Below are 16,075 nucleotides of genomic sequence, written 5' to 3'. Positions count from 1 at the left end.
AATTATACTGCCATTTAATCCACATAAATACTGTAATTATTCAATATGCAAAGTCCATTAACAATGTTATAAAGACTTTTTATAAATTCCCAGACTGTCACACTGGTTATCAATACAAGTTACTATGCCTTTTCTCTTTTTCTTACAGTAACTGTGTAAAAGTAGAAGGCTTTTGTTTTTACAGATGGACTGGCTGGTGATGCAGTCTGCTCTACAAACTAAAGAAGTACAAACAGGATAGATTCACTCACGAAACATGGTGTTGAACTGCTGAGGATTCAGATTCCACTTCCCCCAAGGGGTCTTGTGTCCCTTCGACTGTGCATACTGGGCGTGGTTGAACTCTGGTTCAGTGCCAAATGAATCCAACACACGAAGCATACACCTAAAAAGAGGAAAACGTGATCAAACGTGAACTCCTACATGCAGTGATTCATTTCAAAGACACTTGTTTTGTAAATGACTTCCGTTGAGGTTGAAGATATAGTACACCGGTCATATTAGTTTTCATAGTAAAATACAGTAATCAATGTCATCGAGATACATTGAGGTGAGGGGCGAGAGTGCAGGAAGGGGGTGTCTACCCTCCCACTGGGAACATTTTGAAAAAAGGGATAGAAACGGTGCATTCTGGCACATTGTTAAATGGTTAAAAAATGTGCTAGACTAGTAGTGGTCTGCTTGTAGTGAATGATAAAATACTCCATTAGTGCAATGAGGGAGCTTTATTTGAGCACTGCTCACAGCAAGGCAAGAGCAACAAGAAGAAATATTGACTTTTGGATCATCAAGGTGCCTGTAATACAAGACTGGCTGGAAAAATTACTGGTATTTGCTAAGAAAATCGATGAGCTACTCTGATGCAAAATATTCTCTTTCACTCAACTTAAACATTCCCCTACTGCTTGAAATCCCACAAGTTACAGCAATGCAAAGTAGCATGCAAAACTATGGGACCACCTCACTAAAAATCACCTTTGGAAGCTATAAACTGTTCCAATGTGGTTCTCAGAGCATTCAGATGACTTGTATTTGAAGGTACTGATGTTAAATTAGGCCGACTTGAAATGTGAATGTCAGACAATATAGTGAAACATTACAAACAGGTACAAATCTCAATATTCATTGCTTTAGGAAAGAATTAATTTAAAGTGGATGATTTATGTATTTGGACACAGAAACCAAACAGATTTATGATGGCTCTCATTATTTTTAAAATAACTAATACAGTTGACAGCTCTAATTCTCTGAGCAATTTATTCATTGTCCCACATAACCCATTTAGATTTCTTGCACCTTTACCATAGTGATACCACTATAAGTATCTCAAATAGTTTGATCCCCAACATACCGGAATCTATACACATGAAAGTAATGGTTCAAGAGGTCATCTTAGAAAATGTATCAAATTATACAGTATTGTTAAACCCTGGCCTTCTGTACGCTTTACTGTGAAGCACGTTCTGGTAAGTCTACCAGCCTTGTATTTTGGGTAAAAATTATTTAATGGTTGAAAAACGAAGTGACCTTTGTTCAACAATCAGACATTCAAAAATAAGTTGAAATGCTGTAAATATAAAATCGTTTGTGGGGGTAAACGGAACTGTCAGCTAATGCTTTTAATGGTCTATTTCGGAAATGGTGTGGTGTGTGTGTGGGGGGGAGGGGGTCATAATAGTAGATTAACAAATTCAAGAGTTAAAATACTACATCCTTTTTAAATAAAAAGCATAAATAGGGAGAGAAGGTTTGAAGTAGATTTGAGCTTTCTCTCTGTAATCTAAGTTTAACATAGCCAGAAATGTAAATAGTTTTCTTTCATTTTAGTACAGGATATTACATTTTAATACGCTAAACTAACACATTTATAAAAGGCTACAGACATCTCAGCAGTAGCGAAAAACAAATGTACCATAACGGTAAATTTATTACAACCCAAGAAATTTCAGGAACATGAAATATTCTACTGAAACGCAGCAGTTATAATGAGCTATGACAGCCAGAGATGTTCAATGCAAGGACTGCAATTACAGTTATCGCTGCATCTACAATATCCGCTACCAGACAGAGGGCATGTTGTACAGATTTATTAAGAATAATCTTGCATTCAGCCGATCAATGTCCAGATTGTCAGATCAACAGAAACAGCCCCCTCTTTAGTGGTTTATGAACTTGTCTGTTTAATTTGACCTACACACTAGAACATTACATGATTTATCAAACAAAGGATATTCTGCCTTGTAATGTAATTGTTCTAAATTGCCCAGATTTTGCAATTGTTTATACAATATGTACAGGAGTTTATTGGGAGTTACCCCCAAGATTTGCTGGTGCATTCCAATATGGAATAAAACACTTGCTACAGCCTGCGCGGTCCCCAGATCTCAACCTGATTGAGTATTGCTGTAGGAGGAGCTGGCCAGTGGAATCCATCAGAGCTCGTAAGTGCCAGCATCCCTGACACAATTGTACATTGTGTGTATTCTAACAGATATCCACAGGAACGCTGCAGAATCTATACCACCGCTGCACGATAGCAGTAATTCAGACCACCCAAGTACCAGAAGTGTCACACACACACACACACACACACACACACACACACACACACATATATATATATATATATATATATATATATATATATATATATATATATATATATATACACACACATATATATATATATATATATATATATATATTATATACATATATATATATCTATATATATATATAAATATAATATATATATTCTCGCCCTAATTTCCAAGTACATGAACTATAATTTAAATGGCTAGATGGCTGGTAAGGTGGGGTTGAACATAATTGGAACTTACCCAAAACGAAAGCAGAATTTAAAATGCAAATATATGTTAATCCTCTTCAAGCTGATTACCACTTTACTGCACTCACTACCAAATACAGTGCTGTGTATGTCTGTCTAAAACAGGGGGGCAGAGAAGGATCTGGAGTCAACCCATTTGAAAACCAAGCTAAGCTTAGATGGCAAGAACAAGCGGATTATTATACAAGCTACACCATTAACTGTGATGCTTGCAGTCTCAACTTGTCATAATATCTACACCAGTTTGTTTTAACTAATTCTTTAAAATATAATTCATTGACACCAGCTAAATACAGGAAATTCTATGCCGACTGGCTGATGGCCATCAAACTTTACAGAATGCTATGTAGAGATTTCATTGGATAGGAAGCATCGCTCATTTAAGGTTTAAGTCGCATGGAAAAGAACAAAACAACTTGGCTGCATTCTAGCAGAAACAAAACAGAAAACAATTACAAAGTAATAGGCTACTGTGATAGAGGGAGAAGCTGAGCAACACTTACTGGTAATGTACCCAGGAAGGACCAAGCGTCTTCTTGAACTGAGTGAGCCCAACAATATCGATGTAAATCAGCTCCACCACTTTATCACCCTTGGTTGGGCAGCCAGACTTGTTGCCAACTACCTTTTTCATTATCCTGCAGAGAGGGAAACATGAAGTGAAGCTGAAAAACACAGCCAGGCACGCTGAATAATTTATGAACCAAAAGGACATTTATATAAACTACAGAATGAGTGTATTAGTGGTGGGGGTGGGGGCGGGACAATGCATTTAAAAAAACGGGAAAAGAACATTAGTGCTTAAGCATTCCTTAATGGGAGAGCAAGAGACGCGTGTAAGCAATGCTGTATGGTAAACAGTGCTGCATGTTCCTTGCTTTTTCACTTTGCCTTTGCTTCTATTCTGTTCATCTGCAGCAGAACCTGTTGATCCATGCCTACGATGCCTATAGATCCATTTCTAAACACTAGAACCAGATTAACTAGAACCAGATTACCCGATATTGGTTTTAGTACTTTTTCTTCTTTGTAGTAGTACCAGAAGCACACTATAAAAGGGCATCATCTATTCCTTTAACTTGCAGCTGAAGACTTTACAGATAGAGTGCCGTCTATTAATTATTAAACCAAAAGGTAATAAGTGTCCTTGAAACTTGTATGCATGACGATCAGTTGAATCGGACTCTTGTAAGGAATTTCCCAGAGGAAGTCAAGCCTTCCAGTTTAACTGGGGCACTGTACAAATGTTATACTGTACATACTGCCTTGATTGTGACAAATGTTGCAATGTCCAAATTTGAACCAAACCTGATGGATACTGCTTTTCAGATGCAATATTCTCTAGGGTTTATTTTCTTCACTCGTACCATCAGGTAACCACCACTTGTGCTACTGACATGGTAGTGAAGATTAATTTGGGGTCAGGCTTCGAACCATGTGAAGATTTGGGATCTCTCAGTTAAGGTGTCATGACTGGCCTTCCTTGGTGACCACATGGATAATCTTCCACCATGTAAATACACAGGCCTCCATGTGTGGAGAAGTTTGATAAATATCACTGTTCCCCTTGCACTTTTACTTTGGTTTAATCTTAACAGCTAGAGCAGTTTTAACAGATCTCACTTAATTAAGGATGGATCTGTGCACACACTACAGCTCTGTCATCATTTTGCATACTTCATATGCCAAATAAAAAGTTTATTCTCTGCTAATTTTCAAATAAAAAAATAAATCCACACATATAAACAGAACACACATTTAAATACCACAGGCCAAACTGGCCTTGGGAAGCCTGCCCTGAGAGGCAAGGATAATAAATGTATTACCTTGCACCATGCAAAACGGTATAACTATAGAAATGTATTTCTGTCATACTGCAAATCATTTCTACACACACAGTGTAACATATATCAAAAGATCTGACAATGTGATTTTAAATAATTTCTATACACCCAGTGTCAGTATATGTTTCATTAACTGTGGCTTAACCCCTTGATTTTTACTGACAGCGATAAAAACAGGAATTCTAGGCTCACTGAAAAATAATGGGCTAGATGCTGCTTTGCCAAATGTGGAATTTATTTAGGACACCAATCTTTCACATAAGTGCCAAGCTGCCACTTTTTGATTGAAGTCTTTTTGATTGAAGTCTTTCCTGGGTACTTCAGGATTGAAGAGGTTTCAACATCAAGGTTTGCCACCTGAAAGGCTCTCAGCACCTGCCCTGATACATCTGTCTCATCATCATCTTGTTATTTAATGGCTGCTCTGTTCTTTCTCGAAAAGGGCTGTAAGTAATCTGGGCACTCAAAAAGGCAAGCTAAAACGAACAGTGTTCATTTACAATGAATAAACCCTATTCGAAAATAAAATGCCAGAGCTTTTATAATTTAGTCTTTCATTAAATTCCACACTCTATTTAAGGCATGTAAAATTCGAACATGTTTCTTTTAATTACTGTACTAGACAACTAGGTAAACTGTAATGGATATGCTTACTCCTTCAGCTCAGCCAGTGATGCTGAGATCCGGACGTCATGGCCCAGTAGGTACAGGGCTGTAATCAAGTCACTCCACTGGACCAGCTCACCCAGGGGGCCACCACTGAATGCATTCTCCGCAATCTTGAAACCTGATTCCTTTGTCAAGAGACCCAGGTGAACGAGTATCTAGAAGAAAGAAAAACAAACTCATGTTAACAGTTTCTTTGTGAATTCAGGATATTACACTGCCCATCACTTTAATCCACAGTATGGGGAAACATTAAGTACATTTGCTCATTACTCCTACAGTCAGCAAATCTTTACACACAGCTCTCAATACAAAACCTGAAGGTGTGAACTTGACTTTAACAGTCTTACCCCAGTATTTAATAGTGTACCAAAACTGTTTCATAACTACAAAAACAGTCAATGGTACAATATGTATAAATACAATTATTTGATAAACTTTTAAAACTAGAAAGCTTACTCAATGTCTTCACATCTAGTCAAAACGTTTGTCAAAGATATTTGTAATATATTTTATGAACATGCAGTAAAAACTATTCCTCAAGAGACTGTACCTTTTATGGAATACATTAGTGTGGATATTGAAATGAAATACAATATTTGGTTACAGTGGTTATGCTGCAAAATTGCATAATTTTTTTTTTTAAGATGACTAGTAAAACCAATTTTTTGTGGTAACATGCACTGCACACACAGAGAAAGTGTTGCAAGCAGTGATCACTGGGTAGTTTTGCAAAACAGTCTGGGGTTTACAAGTGGTGCTTTGAATATTTTTGATTCAGACAGTCATAATTTCTACTTTATGCAATTTACATGCCTCTTGAAAATATAGAGCGATCTGACAGATACAGCAGCGTCTGAATCGGATACTGTGGCTTAGAACACCAGGTATCTGTCATCATCATCCTCATCAGTCTCCTAGAGACAAAGACCTACAATACCGGATGTAGCCAAAGCAAGCACACAGCCAGTGGGTCTGGGGTTATCTCGCACATGAGCAGACTAACGATTCAATGAATGAAGTAATTGAGCAGCGCCACCTTTTTCCGCTTGTGCTTCACAAGGTTCTGCTTCTCAGCCAGGGATCGGATGGCTCCCATCCAAGCATCTGCCATTCTCTTTATCCGCAGCATCATCCAGCGAAATTCCTCACGCCTGGACATCACTCTGTACAGCTCCTCAAAACCCATCCGGATTTCAGACTGCAGGGAGGACGAGGTAAGAGAGAATCCAAGTGGCCTTCCATCGAAGAACGTGTTCGTCTTTTAAACTTAGATGAGAAACCCGCTCACCGCTGGCTGAACTAACTTAGGGCTCTGCAGTGAATACCAGGTACCTACTACAAGGTACTAGGCCTGAAATGATTTTCAGATGGTAATCATCATGAGTGATACTCATTAGCACCTGAATAATTGAAAATATCACTGTGACAGAAAATCAGTTTTCATTTTCAAAACAGTTGCAGACATTTGTACTGTGAAAGTTTATAGCTAAAAAGGTCCACACACAATTACTGTATGAAAAGGCAACAGAAAAATATATAACGTATGTATTTGTGTGTAAAGGTGTAACATTGTATATTACAATGCATTTTACTGTATAACAAAGTCAAGGAGATACCTTCGAGACAACACATTAAATAAAAAATAAAAAAAACATTTAAAACAATGTGTAGATCCCTTTAACTGCTCCACGGTATAAATGTCTGCAATTGTTTAACTAACAATATTAACAATAATTATCTGGTGGTATATTTATAGACAGTATCTGTTTATAAAAGGTTACTGAAAGCTTTTGACAATCATTAACCAAGAACAGTTTATTGCAATTTCTAATGAAACATTCAGAGTGTAAATCACTGTCAGTTTGTAAAGTTCTTTTTTTTGTTTTTTTTTATTAAACGGTCTTTAATGCTGTATTGCTGTAGTGTATTACTGTTAACTATATAATATTGTTTTTAACAGGTTATAACATTTATAGATGGATAATTTACAGTTTATAGCAAACCCTTAAACAAGAAACTGCCAAGAGCTATCATTTAATACACTCGCAAACTGCCAATAGATATTGTCCTTCTGAGCTGCAGTACACATGATTCCCTCAGTATGGAATCAAATCAGCTATAGATAAAGCTACTCTACGGCTGGCGGTGGAGGAGTCTTTGTGCAGTGCAGACTGGAGGTCTGGGGGTGTTCTGCAGCTTACCTTTGTCATTTTATCAGAGTCTTCATTGGGATTTTTTGCCCTCCATGAAAGACGAGGACACCAGTTTTCAACCTGGTTGTAAATTAAGCAAAAAAATAAATAAATAAATTCAGAACGCATACAAGAGCTGGTAAATATCTTACTCGAGGACAGAGGAAATATAACTAAAATGGAACGCTGGATAAACTGGAGTGTGTCCCAGTTTAGCACCAAACCAGGATTATTTTAATGCTAGTTAGTGTAAATATTAAAAATGCATTGTAAGAATCTGTATGTAAGGTAGGAGACAAGCAAAAACAGCACATTTAGAAATGCAAACAAGAAACACACATGAATACAAATAAACTGAAACTAAATGATTTGTTATGCCTGCATCAGGTCATGGAGGGATACTTCATAATAATGGAGAAATGTCAAGCTGGAAAGTGACCTTGCTTTCATCTGACTGAAGGGCTTGCACAGTGCAGAGCTGTGGAGCAGACAGGTTTTATTTGAAATTCAGAAGATAGTATCAGCAGAATTGATTTTTTTGGGCATCAAACCTTCATTCAAAAGTATTCCAAAACAAAATTTTTTAAAAAGATAAAAGAAAAAACTAAAAAGATTTAAGTTTTCAAATGGTACACGTGATATTTTTCCAATAGAATATGTATTTGTGCTTCACAAGGTCAGGTAGCTGCAGTTTACAACATACGTTGCGTGTGCCGTTTTTATTTAATAACAAAAATAAATAAAAATTGTTAAAACAAAAATAAACACTTGCTCACAGAGCAAAATAAAAGGTTTGAAATAAAACAAATCACGAACACAAAATACAAACAGACCTAACGTCAGGCTGGGCAACTGCCTTCACTGATCCTTATTTATTTTAAATCTCTCTCTCTCCTCTCCAGTTCCTCCTCCGAACACCCACCCCGAGCAGGGAGAGCTGCAGGCTTAAATACCGTGGCCGAGGGGTTTAACTAGTTTGTAATTATTATACTACCCCTCGGCCACAATCTGCACGAGTTCGTTAATTTGTGTGACTGCCGGATAGTTTAACAATGCACTAGCCGACAGCCACAGATTAATACAAGGTTTTTAATGTGGATGGAGCATCCCATCCACGCTGCAAAACAATAACAAAACTAAACACAGCTACGCCGTCATACAATAAATAATAAACAAATATAACACACAGCGGTTCGCCGTCATCTATAAACAAAATAAAATACAATCAATAATTTATAATACACAAATAACAGGGTCTGAGGGGGTGACCCCGTTCTAAAAATAAACAAACAAAATATATTTAAGCAGGTCTTTCCTATCGCCCTGCTACAGTACTGTAGAAAAATTGTGCTACCAAAAGTAATCTGAGATCCTAAAATGTGTCAGTGAGACAGTAAGATTTAATAAACAGCTGTGCTAGCTGTAAAGATATCGAAGGAAATGCTTTCTTAATTCAATACAGTGCAACCCGGTTACTGTCCCCTCGGTTAATATCCCAACCCGCTTATTATCTTTTTTTTTTTTTTTAAAACCACTCCCCACTCATCATAGGTTTCTATGTTAAATTAACTCTTTTAATATCACTAGGAACCCCGCTTATTATCCCCTGTTGAGTCGTCTACCAAAGGTGTGCAGATGATGTGTACCATTTTAAATAAACTGCTTAACCAATTATACTATCCCTAGATTAATAAACATTGTGTAAACCCTATCAAAAGCGGTACTGGAAGGGCGTTACTTCAGAAGTCACTCCTTCAAAATGTTGGTTAAACTGACTTTGTCTACATAACTAGCCTGATGTACTGTACATAGCTAGCTACAAGCAAAAATGTCTACTCGACAAAGAAAAATCTGACAGACACACAGAAACAGGAAATTATAGGTCTCTGTGAAGGAAGACCAAAAAGATTTCACATCAAAACACTGCAAAAAAATTCGGAATGTGTTTAACATTAGTATAGGCTAATCATTTTCACTAGCAACAGCTAGCTATGAAATTCAAAGAAACAGTAACTAATGTTAACGTTTTATATAGTAACTGCAGCTGGCTTTGTTGTTTCTGATTTTATTAGATTGTACAAATAGCGTTGTTTGAGTTGTTAGGTACAGCAATAAACTTAAGCTTACGGTGCAGTAAGTGTTTTAGTGGACTGGTTTCCCCCTGCACTGATATAATGTCAGCTAGCTAAATAAAGTATGCAGCAATTGTTTGCGTTTGTTTGAGCTATCTACTCAAATAATTAATTTCTGCTATTGTTTAATTAAAGTAAACATTCTTTAGAAAAACCTATTTGATGTTACAGTACTGTAATATTAGTACAATAATGCAATAAAAGACGTGCAGATATGGATTATATTCAGTTTTCTTTGTTTATATGCAAAACGGTTGAATATGGAGTGCTTAAATGCCCCTTACTTTCTACTGCGTGGAGACGCCATAGGATAACATGAGACCCTGTTTATATCCCAATCCACATTATATCCCCAAATAACTCTGCACCGTAATGGGGATATTAAGTGGGTTACACTATATACTTATTTTTTTTTATATATATTAATATGACATATCTCTGTTTCTGTTTTTTTAATAAATTCACAAGTTAGATGTTGGCAATGGTCTGGCGAAATTGGGCTGTGCAGCACTTTTATATTGCTTCTCAGGTTCAGATTCCACAATACATACAAGTTTCATACAGTTCCCTTTCCTGTGGAAAAGTCTACATTATCAGTTAGGATCCATCACTCAGTTTCACACCAACATGCTGAATAGCCAAATTACCTTTTTTGAATTTCACAATACCATAGTACAGTTATCTTTGGCAGCCAACACAGCCCATAAATCTCCATCTGCGACTGAATTAGAATTTCTTTTCACGCTTACATCCATAAACATTTAACCCTTTAACCTCTGGTGCTGAAAGTTAAACCCCAGATGAAATACGTTGGATTTTAACCTGGTCCTGCCTCAAGGTTAATGGCAGCTTACTGTCTCCATAAACGATTGGCTGCTACTGTATATTTCACTGCAACTGAAGGCTTTTGTTAATTTTCTGCAGATTTTCTAAACAGTGCATACAGCATGGTGTGTCCTTGGCTAATTCACTGGAGATAGGAGGGCCACTGTGTTGCATTTATCTTTGCAAACACGATAGTTTTTTTTTTTTTTTTCTGTAACTCTGCAAGTATAATTAAGAGATGCAACAGTCATTTCTCAAAAGAACACTCTGTTCCCCAGGCATCAATTAGAACATTGCAGTTTCATGTTTTTCTAAATAAAAACATTATTTAAAAATGCATTGTACACTACAGCTTATTTTGCCACAACAAAACAAGCAATGTAACTTACCTCACTGAGATAAATAAAGAAAGAACAGGTGGACCCGTCCACACCATAGCTGCCATAACACGAGTCTGACTGCCACATGTCCTTCATCCACTGCCGGGTGCAAGAGACAGGCATGCAGTTAGACTTCATTAAAAACAACCACGAGAGTATTACTATGAATGACTAGGGACAGGAAATAAACACACCAATCATTTATCAGGTTCATCATGGAGACACTGCCCACATTTTACATCTGCACTCCAGCTTGTTTTCTAACTTAGTTTACAGGCACTAAACATGCTGGAGGTAGAAAGAGGGCCAATGTAAAAGACCACACAAGAGCCAATTCATGGGCGAATGTTAACACAATACACAGAGTGCATGTAATCTAAAGAAATGTGCTTTTATATTGAATTCATTTTTATTGCATTTATGGAACTGATAAATACCTCCTTCAACCAAGATAAAAGGCCAATTTATGTGGGTCAATCCATTCAAGTGTCCTAATGTAAGATGAATTCATTAAAGGGAATAGGTTTTACCGTACAGTTGACAGCATCAGAGCGCTAGCTGTCTCGACCCTAACTGCTTATCAATGACTTTGACATCTGCTGTAAGCAGCCCATAGTGATTCCTGACAGCCAGTGAATCGATACATGTTTATTTTGTATGATGAAGATGCATTTAATTTTAATAGTTTTTTCCAGTTAGGTCAAACTCCAAAGACAGTACAGCGGCCCATATGGAGAACAGCATGAAGGAGAAAAGTTGACATTGGTGTAATTAACACTGACACTTCAGTGAGGCAATTTGTTTGTCATTAGATTGACATCTGGAAACAGTTTTGTTACATTGTGTGTGTGTGTGTGTAAATAATTGTAAAAAAAAAAAATAAAATAATAAAATAATAATAATAATAATAATAATAATAATAATAATAATAATAATAATAACTCTTTGTTTTTTTTTTTCCCCCACCACATTATCTAGCTGGATGGTTAAGCATCTGCTAATTTAAAAATAGAATAATAGCCTGGAGAAGACACGATCAATAGAAACAGAATCTGCTCTCAACAGAGATAAGACATGGGGTTTTCTGGCTTACCTTCACTTTGCCCTCGCAGTGAGGAAAGCCATCCATGGAAGGCAGTTCACACTGTTCTTGGGCCCCATTAATGAGATCTGGAGAGAAAATAAAAACACATTGAGGTTAGCTTACACAATAAGTATATAACATGGAATTAGCATTAGTGCTACACTACTAATGAACTCCAATCAGGCTACTTCCAAATGCCAACATGCTGACGTATTCATCTGTGGTTCATACAGTAAAAAAGGACTGTTTAACTGCTCTTAGGTTGCCGGAGTTAAACTAAGTATTGTTTTGTTTTACTTAAATCTCATTTGATTCCAGCTCTATTACTGCACACTCTCACAAACCTGTCGTGAAATGCAAACCTTTTCCATTGTATTAAACAATACTGTAAAAAGTTAAGACCTGACTAGGCAGTGGGGGGCATTAGCCTTTCACAATTGGAGACAAGTAGAAGTTGGTGGACAGAAGTGCAAACAACATCCACAAAACAATTCAGCACAATAGGCACTGGGGTCCTTTGAAGCTTATGAAATAGCCCGTTTGTTTTACTGGTTTAATTAAAAATAGCCTCATGAAGCTATCCCATTTGTCCAGTCCAAAATATTATAATACATCATACATGTACCTTTCAATCAGCTTGCTACTAGGCTTGTAACGATAATTATATAATTATTTATCGATTGGGACCCCACGATAAATTGATAATATTTGAATCGAATATTCCATTAAATTAAACATGTGTCTTGTATATATTAAGGTACTGTGAAGAACGTAATCTGTGTCGTTGCTTCTAAAAGTTACTGAGAATACGCGTCTGTGAACAAATACAGGATGACGAATGCAGAAATCAAATGTAACCTGCTTTGTTAATGTATTTTATATTTAGTTTTAAATCAGTCCCAACTGATTGAGGGAAACTAATAATATTTAACATTACTACGTTGTCACATGCTGCTGTTTCAGAAAAGGTTTTTTTTTTGTTGTTGTTGTTTTTTAACCTTTTCGTTTTGAAGCAGCGCACTATCCACAACCTTTCTCGTTTTTGATTGCTGTCTGTCTAAATCCGCCGGATCGTAGCTCGACGTATGTGATCCAGTGAAACATTGCAGGTTGTACAAAACGGTTTGCCACCAGTAGAATGCAAAAATATTGTACAGTAAGTATTGTATTTTTTAAAAAACAATTTTGGACACTCGCAAAAGGTTTACTCGCTTATCAATATCAGTTGAGATCTCCTCGGACACTAAACTGTAAATACAGTATAATTGTAAATCTCGAAAAACTACTCAGAAGCTGGGCCATGTAGTTCATACACTGTCTTGTCTTGTCTTCAACCTTCCTCGATCCGAGGGTTGGTCACATTACGTACAAATCTTCACCAATGAACTCTGTCTTGACCTTTCCTCGTCGCTTCTTCAGTTGTAAGGCCCATCCATGTTCTAATATTGTCCATCCATGTTGTCCTTGGTTTCCCTCGTGTTTGTGAACCAGGTGTTGTACCTTGTAATATCTGTTTCTCCAAGCAGTCTCCTTCCTTCCGTGTAATGTGACCACAGTTGACCAGTTTCCTTCTTTTGATGTTGTCCAGTATATCCCTCCATACACCCGCTCTGGACAAAACCCATTCATTTGTTTTTCAGGCAACCCAAGAGACTCTTAAAATCTTCCTGTGTCCTTTCTTTTCAAAAGCCTGTAATCTTTTCTCATCTTTCTTCTTGATGGTCCAACTTTCACAACCACATGTTGCCACCGGCCATACTAAAGTCTTCAGTAGTCTGAACTTTGTTCCAAGAGAAATGTTGTGACGCTTCCATATCTTATTTCGAGTTGTTTCAACACCTTGGCCTTTAGCTAGTCTAGCTCTAATTTCTTTGGTACATTCAGCATCCTCTGTAATGAGCGACCCAAGATAGGGAAAGGTGTCCACCTGTTCTAGTTTGGAACCTTGAATCAATATTCTGCATGTTGTTCCCCTTAGACTCATTACTTTGGTCTTTTCAACATTTATCATGAGACTGTATTCAGTGCTGGCTTTGTCTAAACGATCAACCAATTCTTGTAATTCCATTTCTGAACTGGCCAGTAGAATGATGTCATCGGCGTACCTGAGGTTTGAGACTCGACGGCCCCCAATCTGAATCCCTCCTGCGAAACCATCAAGTGCTTTACGCATAACCATTTCAGCTAGAATGTTGAATAAATATGGTGACATGACACAGCCTTGCCTGACACCCTTTTTTACATGAAACCACTCTGATAGTGTTCCTAATACCCGGATTCTAGCTCTCTGCTTTCTATACAACTTCACCATTAAATTGATCAAGTGTGGAGGGTATCCCATATTCATCATGGTTATCCACAACTTGTCATGCGAGACCCAATCAAACGCCTTCTTGAAATCAATGAAGCACATGAACAATGGTTGTTGATGATCATCAAGCTTTTGCATCAAGACTCTGAGATTAATGATTTGATCTCTTGTGCCTCTTCCTCGCCGGAATCCAGCTTGTTCATCCGCAATTTCACTCTGTTTTAGTTCAGATCCGTTCCAATATGACTCTGAGGAGGATTTTGCTTGCGTGTGATACCAAAGCTATTGTTCTGTAATTTGTGCATTCTTTTGAATCGCCCTTCTTGGGAAGCGGGATAAAAGTGGAATATGTCCATTCTTCTGGCCATTCTCCCGTTTCCCATATAGCCACACAAATTCTATGTAACCGATCAAGCACAGTCTCTCCTCCTTCTTTAAATAACTCCATTGGGACGTCATCTGGTCCTGCTGACTTGCGGCTTGCCGTCTGACGGATGGCTCGTGCAATCTCCGACCTAAGAGGCGGTGGCTCATACTCAAACTTGTCAAACTCATGTTGAACCCCATCTACTTTGGTGTTGTTGTAGAGGTCTTCACAATATTCTTTCCATTGCTCTGCAATCGGTCTAGCTTCTACAAGATTTTCTCTGGTTGCAGATTTTATACAGTGCAGTCTTGGCTTAAACTTTTTTGTAATTGACCTGCTTACTTGGAAAAGTTTCCTCATGTTTCCCATTTTGTTGGCCTCCTCTAACTCATCACAGATATTGTCTAGTTGCCTCTGCCTGTCTGCACGAATTTTCCGTTGTACTTCTGACTTCAGCACTCGATATCGTTTTGGATCTTGTTGCTTTGATTCCCTCTTCTTTTCGATCAAAGAGAAAGTTTCTTCAGATATCCATGTCTGTTGTTTCGGAGTTTTGATGTTGCCGACTGTCTCTTTTGCCACTTCCAGAAGTACTTTTTTGATGCTTTTCCATAGTTCTTCTGGTAATGTTTGCTCTTGGAGCATCTCTAACGCTTCAAATCTATTAGTTACGTCAATTGCGTATTGTGTTGCCTTGTCTCCTCTGAGCTCCTCAAGGTTCAGTGGTGATGCATTTTCCTGCTTTTTATTTTTTCTTAATCGTATACTGAAGTTTGCTAGCAGTAACTAATGATCAGTCACAGTCTGCACTTGGATATGCATTGCAATTGGTCACACTTGTTTTCCATTGCTGAGCAACTGCAATGTAATCAATCTGATTTTTTGTTTGCCCGTCTGGCGACATCCATGTGTAAAGCCGTCTTTTGTGATGTTTAAACCAAGTGTTGCTTAAAACCAATTCATGTTCAGTACAAAATTCCTGTAGGCGTTCACCTGCTTCATTGGCTTCTCCCAATCCATATGGTCCAACCACTGTTTTATTTGTACCAGGTTCTCGTGCACCAACTTTAGCGTTAAAGTCACCAGTCACGAGCATGACATCTTGTTTTGGTGTTCGCTTTATGACATCTGAGAAATCCTGGTAAAACTCAGCACCTTCATCTTGTTCGGCAGATGAAGCTGGTCCATAAACTTGAATTTGCATTTACCCGTATAACAAGAATTCTCTCACTGACTGGTTCAGAGCCAGCAATTTTCTTGTGTATCCACACTGCCACACCATGCATACCTTGTATATCACGGCCCGAGTATACTATAGTATGTACTGCTTGAGTTTTGAAATGACCTTGACCTTGCCAGCGCACTTCACCTAACCCACGTATGTCTACTTTCAGTCTCTCCAGCTCTCTTTCTAGTACTTGCA

General features: G+C 37.7%; 1 protein-coding gene across 1 annotated transcript in view; it reads right to left on the bottom strand.

Moving 5' to 3' along the window:
• LOC121322621 (alpha-1,6-mannosylglycoprotein 6-beta-N-acetylglucosaminyltransferase A-like) overlaps positions 1–16,075 on the bottom strand; it is a 97,923-nt gene that overhangs the window by 33,032 nt on the left and 48,816 nt on the right. Inside the window, exons 4-10 of the mRNA XM_041262789.1 lie at positions 11,984–12,060; positions 10,900–10,989; positions 7,563–7,634; positions 6,398–6,559; positions 5,347–5,516; positions 3,352–3,486; positions 252–385 (exon numbers count right to left, since the gene is read on the bottom strand). Coding sequence (XP_041118723.1) covers positions 252–385; positions 3,352–3,486; positions 5,347–5,516; positions 6,398–6,559; positions 7,563–7,634; positions 10,900–10,989; positions 11,984–12,060 — 840 coding nt within the window. The remainder of the gene's footprint in view (positions 1–251; positions 386–3,351; positions 3,487–5,346; positions 5,517–6,397; positions 6,560–7,562; positions 7,635–10,899; positions 10,990–11,983; positions 12,061–16,075) is intronic.

The sequence above is a fragment of the Polyodon spathula genome, chromosome 11 (genome assembly GCF_017654505.1).
Source record: "Polyodon spathula isolate WHYD16114869_AA chromosome 11, ASM1765450v1, whole genome shotgun sequence".
NCBI lineage: Eukaryota > Metazoa > Chordata > Actinopteri > Acipenseriformes > Polyodontidae > Polyodon > Polyodon spathula.
The sequence above is the reverse complement of the archived record's forward strand: the minus strand, read 5'-3'. Positions and strand labels throughout refer to the sequence as shown.